The sequence below is a fragment of the Gobio gobio genome (assembly GCF_949357685.1).
Source record: "Gobio gobio genome assembly, chromosome: 20".
Classification (NCBI taxonomy): Eukaryota; Metazoa; Chordata; class Actinopteri; order Cypriniformes; family Gobionidae; genus Gobio; species Gobio gobio.
This window is the reverse complement of record NC_137113.1, coordinates 42,007,783-42,014,054: the sequence shown is the minus strand read 5'-3', so window position 1 is coordinate 42,014,054 and position 6,272 is coordinate 42,007,783. Positions and strand designations below refer to the sequence as shown.

Sequence of the window (6,272 nt, the reverse complement as noted above, 5' to 3'; positions counted from 1 at the left end):
TCATTTTAGTTGTTCTTAGTTTGGAAAACTTGTAGTTTAATGCACTTATGTAATAAATTAACTTGAAATTTGCCATCTTATTTTTCCCACAACACACTCACAAATGACTCATGTCTTTCCAATAACTACTTGACTGGACACTCATCCCATTTGTTCAGTGTGAGATGCTGTAAATGTACACAGTGAATGTAACACTTGGCTGCAGCACATAGTTTTCGTAGAAAAGTCCTTTGAGAGAAGTCCAAAGACAAAGGGTATGGGTTTATCATATGTGTCTGATAAAAGTTCCTGCCATTGGGGATTAGAGCAAACTCAGTGCACTTGCCCCACCAAAGCCACAGTTGTATCCACCAACAGCTGTGATGATTCTCTCTTGGCATAAGTTTGCATTTTGCCTCTTCTTGTTGCACTGATCATTTACATTTGATATAAAACAGCTTCAAAGCGGTGATTGAGGAACAGAGTGAATTTAATCAGTTATATAACATTTTACAGAAATTGTTTAATTGATGTCAACTCTCGCACACGATATTCAGCTAACTTCTGCAAACATCCATGTGAGGCTGATCCTGTACCTATAGGGCAACAGAAAAGACACAAAATAAATTAAAGTCTAAATAAAATGTACCATATAGTTCAGATCAGGACGTCCCAACAAAGGGTTTATAAGATAAACTTTAGATAAACTTACCAGAAATTATCACTCATGCCATGACATGCTTTATAAAAGCTTGGAGAAAGAACATTGAGATTAATTGCAGTAAGAAACTTTGTTTTATTCATTTTGTAATTTTGTCAGTAGAGGGAAGTCTTGAGTAACTCTTCTTACCCTCATAGTTGATACAGCCATTTGTGTCCTCTTGCCCTGCCAGCAACTGATCCACTTCACCCTCAGACAACCTCTCACCTGAAATTCAGACAGTGTTCCAGTGAGCAAAATTTGTCATTTTTAGATCTCAATGTTTTCAACATTTAACCACACTGTTCAATGTTGGTCAAATATATGGATTTGGCATCTTTTTCCTCCATAACGTCATACCCAAAGTAGCAAGCACATGGCGGAGTTCAGCGCCCATGACTGTGCCATTGCCTTCTTTGTCAAAGACCCGAAGGCCTTCTACAAAATCTTCAAATGTGCCCCTTTCGGCAGACTTTGAAACTTGTTGAAGCATAGGCAGGAAAGTCTCAAAGTCGACCAGTTTGGATTCCATCTCTGAACGACACAATTTAAATACAGCAATTAGTAGATTCTTAGATTTTATTTGACATTCTGAGAAAATACATTCTTTAAAGGGACAGTTAACTTAAAAATCCAAACATTAGACCCAATATTTACCAAAAAATAAATAAAATGTAATCTTTTGGGTTCCAGAGAAGAAAAAAAGTAACACAGGATTGAAACAAGACAACGAGTGATGTGAGCTATCTCTTTAAGCTTCAAGCACAACTGCAAAAAGTAAATGTTATATGTTATATTAATATGTAATGTCCTTTCCAGCAGTGACTGTATGATTTTGAGATCCATCTTTTCCCACTGAGGACAATTGAGGGACTCAAACATAACTATTAAAAAAAGGTTCAAATATTCACTGATGCTCCAGAAGGCAACACGATGTGTTCAGAGCTGGGGGTGAAAACTTTTGAACAGGATGAATTTTTCTTATTTTGTTTAAATATCAGTATTTTTAATTTAGTACTGCTCTTCGGAAGCAACAGAAGATACTTACACTGTAAAAAAGTATGACAACATATGGTTTACATACAACTCATTTTTTTAATTGAGTTTAATGTAATTTAAGTTGAAATTACTTAAACATCCAAGTTGATTGTACTCAAAAAATTCAGGCTGCACAGTGTACATGTTTCCTGGAAGACAAATTAAGTACAACCTTGATCTTCAAATTAAAAAAGTTTTCACCCTCGAGCTCTCAATGCATCGTGTTTCCTTCTGGAGCATCAGTGAACCTTTTTTAGTAGTTGTGTTTGAGTCCCTCAATTGTCCTCAGTGTGAAAAGCTGGATCTCAAAATCATACACTGCTGGAAAGGGTTAAAATATGGAAAAGATGCTGGAAAACTGAAGAATTTTCAGGACCTGGAGGATTTTTCTGAAAAACATTAGGCAGTTTAACTGCTCCGAACAAACAAGGGACTCGAGAACAACCATCACAAAACAAAAAAAACAGCTGTGGATCATCCAGGGAACGACACACAGTATTGAAAATCAATGGTTCATAAACTTTTAAACAGGGTCATTTTAATATTTGTCTTGTGGACTATATGTAAACATCTTTTAAGTTAAATATCTTATTCAGGACAGTACTAAGTAAAAAATAACATGATCTCTCTTATTTTGTTAAAATTATTCACATTTTCACAGATTCTGAGGGGTTCACAAACATTCAAGTAGCAATGTATGTACTCTTTTGTGTTTAAGGTGTCATAATACATTCCTGTGGTTGGAATTTTCTCACCCATAAGTTGTCCTGTATGAGTTTCTTTCTTCTTTGTTGAACACAAAAGATATTTTAAAGATTGTTGGTAACCAGACAGTTGACGGTAGCCATTGACTTTCATAGTATTTTTTCTTTTTCGTAAAATGGGTGCTGTCAACTGTTTGATTATCAACATACTTTACAATATCTTCTTGTTCAACAGAAGATAGAAACTCATGCAAGGTTGGAACAACTTGAGTGAACAATCCCTTTAACTGGATGTCAGTATTCAGAGAATTTGTCTGTTTTTAATGGCATCTTTGACATTTGTGACGACCAACGCCTCAGTAATCTCTGTGACAGATGTGTGTTAAGTCTTTCCCTTGGTTTGCTCCTGAAGGATCCCATGGGATGCAGGAATAGCTTGAGTAATTTTAGATCATCAAATGCACCTTGTTATACAATGCACTGAAAAGTCATGCAGCTGTATTTTCCCCCAATTGTGTGTCTACCTTCAGGCTTTGGTTTCCCCAGAACATTCAAGACTTCAGCATTAGTTGGGTTCCGGCCCAAAGCTCTCATCACATCCCCACACTGAGCCAGTGATATCTTCATCTCCCCCGAGGGAGTCCTGACAAACAACTGGAAAGCTTCTTTGAACTCTGATTAAGTGCAAAATAACATTTAATTGTTCATTTCAAATTAAATTAATCAGATTACCTTTTTAGGCTGTTCCTTACCTTCAAGTTGTTCAGCACTGAGATTACCCTGAAACCCAGAACAAGACATTTTGAATTTGCATCATCACTTCATCAGTTAAAAATATCGCACTTGAAATATATTTATTGCTGATCTAATGTATGTACTTTATACTGCACAGATGTTAGTGTCATACAGTAAGTTAAATAACATTGGCAGTTGTTCTGCCATTGTTTTTCCTGGCACCAAGAATAATCTCCCCTCAAAATGCACAGTCTGCTTATGAGATCTATCATCTATATCTGTCTCCCTGCGAGTCTAACTTAGGAAGTGTATGAATAAAGCGGTGAGTGGGACGACCTCAGGGGCAGGTGTGTATAGATCCATGTAAAGAACATCTACTGGAATCCATGAAGCAGTATGTATTGTACATTTCAAAATAAAAGATATTTATTGAGCACATTAATATTTATGACCTTTTAAATTAGAGACGTGGTGCACAATACTGTATATGTTATGGGTTTGTATAAATGTATGGGCTCATAATGAATATTTGAAGACCAATAATGGATATTAATTAACTTTCCACCTTTTTAAAGATCATCATTGAGCACTAACTTGAAGAGATAGTGATTTAGGTGCACATGAGTTAGTTCTTGTGCTCAACTTTTATTAATCTGTACATTATAATGTTGTGCCTTAAAGGGATAGTTCACCGAAAAATGAAAATTCTTTCATTATTCATTGACCCTCATGTCGTTCCAAACCTGCAAGATTTTCATTCAACTTTGGAACACAGATGAAGATATTTTAATGAAATCCCAGAGATTTATGTCCCTCCGTTGACAGCTACGCAACTACCACTTTGACGCTTCAAAAAGTTCATAAAGAGATTGTAAAATTAATTCATATGAATTGAGCGATTTAGTCCAAATTTTCTGAGTAGTTGTCAATGGAGGCTCAGATTTAACCACTTAAACTTTGTGGTCCTACCTTCAGATCCATTTGTATAAATCTTGCATACAACATGATACAGACAAAATTATTTTTTCCAGTATTTTCTGGAATCTAGTGGAAACAGCCCGAACTGTCTGTAGGGTGCTAGATCACACAGGGCCTGAGTTACACACTTTCAAAACTAAATTTAAAACCAAAAAATCAAAAAGCGTCTCTTTTTTGGGGGGCGGGAGGGCTGGGGAGGAGATCATATACTCACATGTTTATCACTTTTAGCAGTGGTTTATGAAACTTCAAGGGATTTCCTTTAAAATGACAACAAAATTGTGTATTTAGACCATGTATGTGGGTATGGGAAGCTTTTCAATTTAGGTAGGCCAAATCCAGACGGAAATCCCCAAAAATTGTCCCAGAGTTTAAGAAGTTAATCAAAAATATCTTCATTTGTGTTCCAAAGATGAATGAAAATCTTACGGGTTTGGAACAACATGGGGGTGGGTGAATGATGAAAGAATTTTCCTTTTCGGGGTGACTAAAACTTTAAGTATTTATTTGGACAGAATATCAATATCAGAATGTCCCTATTTTAAATAGGTGGACTTTTTGTTTTAAAAGCTTTTTGTCATTGTACCTCATTTGAACTTTTTATTTGATTAACACTGATTAGTCAAATGCTTGTCACCCTAGTGAAAAAAAAAACAAAACATTTATTTTATACTAAGTACATATCTATTAACATATTTACTGACATATCACTTGCTGGTATAAACATTATAATTAATCTTTATTTGGAGTACTTCTTTATTTCACAATTCACATTTTGTAATATTAAGCCTAAAATGTGTTTTAATATCACTATTAGTAAGGATAGTATGATCACACCAGTCTTTAAATGCAAGATTTTTAAAGTGCACCTAAAGTATACTTGCAATAGTTCCACTAAAGCACAATCAGATATAAGTATATCTTTAGTTGGACCTCAGTACTAAGTGCATTAAGTACAAAATTAGTTGTTCCAATTTAGTAGATTTTAGGTATATCAATTTAGCATACCAAAAGTATAATTGTAGTCTTAGTCTTAATACAAAAAAAAAAACAGTGTCTGCATTTAAATGTAGACATTAACCATTATTGTGGGTGCATCAATATATCCAGTTGTCCAGGCTATCGGACAACTGAAATATCATAAAGTAACATTATACAACACAGAGACTTACTACAGCGGCAGGATCGTTTTTGACAGCAGGATTTGAAGGAGAAGCTTGTGCTTTGTCTGGTTCCTCGGCTGCTGCCACTGGGGCTGGCCCAGGTGTTTCTGGAACTTTTGCAGCTGACTCTGATGATGCAGTTGGGGCAGAAGCAAAAGTTTCCAGTGGTTCTGCTGCTCCGGGAGCTGGTTCTTCCTTTGGAGCTGGGGATGGATTTCCCTCGTTTTTGGGCACTTGCTTTTGTGAAGCCATGGTGGTGTATTCGCAGTAAGTGAATGGACAAAATCTAGCCTTGTTCAAGTGTTTGACTGCTGTTGAATGATACGAATTGGAGCCCTAAATGTTATATACTCGGGCCTTAAATCTGCTGCACCTCCCCAATATTACTCACATTTCTAAAAAAGGAAAGAATGCTACGACTCCATTGCATCCATTAAACTTCACGGGATAAACAAATCCCCTCCCCACTTCATATTGTTATACCTTTTTCTGCCTGTTCAGAGCACCATCATCCATATACCTCTTTGTCCTGTATCTTATGTGAGTATATTCCATGTATTAAGCACTATAGATATGTAGGTATGACATTTTGTGTTCTGCTAATTAATATCATCATCATGACGACATCAAAAGCAGTAAGGATGACAGCAGGAGGAGTAGGGATACTGTACAGTGCCGCTGCTTTTAATAGACACAAATGTTGCAGCTTAACTGTACCCACAAATATTAACACCTCATTCACACCTGCTCTGTTTTCCAAAACATGTGCTTTTTTCTTTAACTATAGGCATTTATGACCTTGTAAACTTTTAGACACACTCTAATTAGTAAATTAGCATGCTAACAATGTCCAACCACAACCATAGACATGTACATCCGTCATAGAGGATATTTTTTTCTGAAAATTATCTTCAAAAGTAAGATCTTTCATGTTTTTCCACCACATCTCACATGATGTATTGTTTTTGATAACAT

At 35.9% G+C, this 6,272-nt stretch overlaps 1 protein-coding gene across 1 annotated transcript; it reads right to left on the bottom strand.

The window, feature by feature from the left end:
- Positions 1-453: 453 nt before the first annotated feature.
- On the bottom strand, positions 454-5,908 carry LOC307143724 (myosin light chain 3, skeletal muscle isoform). Its single transcript, XM_079845486.1, has 7 exons — positions 5,307-5,908; positions 3,174-3,201; positions 2,946-3,095; positions 1,040-1,213; positions 830-907; positions 692-730; positions 454-575 (listed from the first exon to the last, which is right to left on the bottom strand). Exons 1-6 carry the CDS (start codon positions 5,547-5,549, stop codon positions 705-707), a joined length of 699 nt encoding a protein of 232 aa, XP_079701612.1. The 5' UTR covers positions 5,550-5,908; the 3' UTR covers positions 454-575; positions 692-704.
- Between the last annotated feature and the right edge of the window lie 364 nt (positions 5,909-6,272).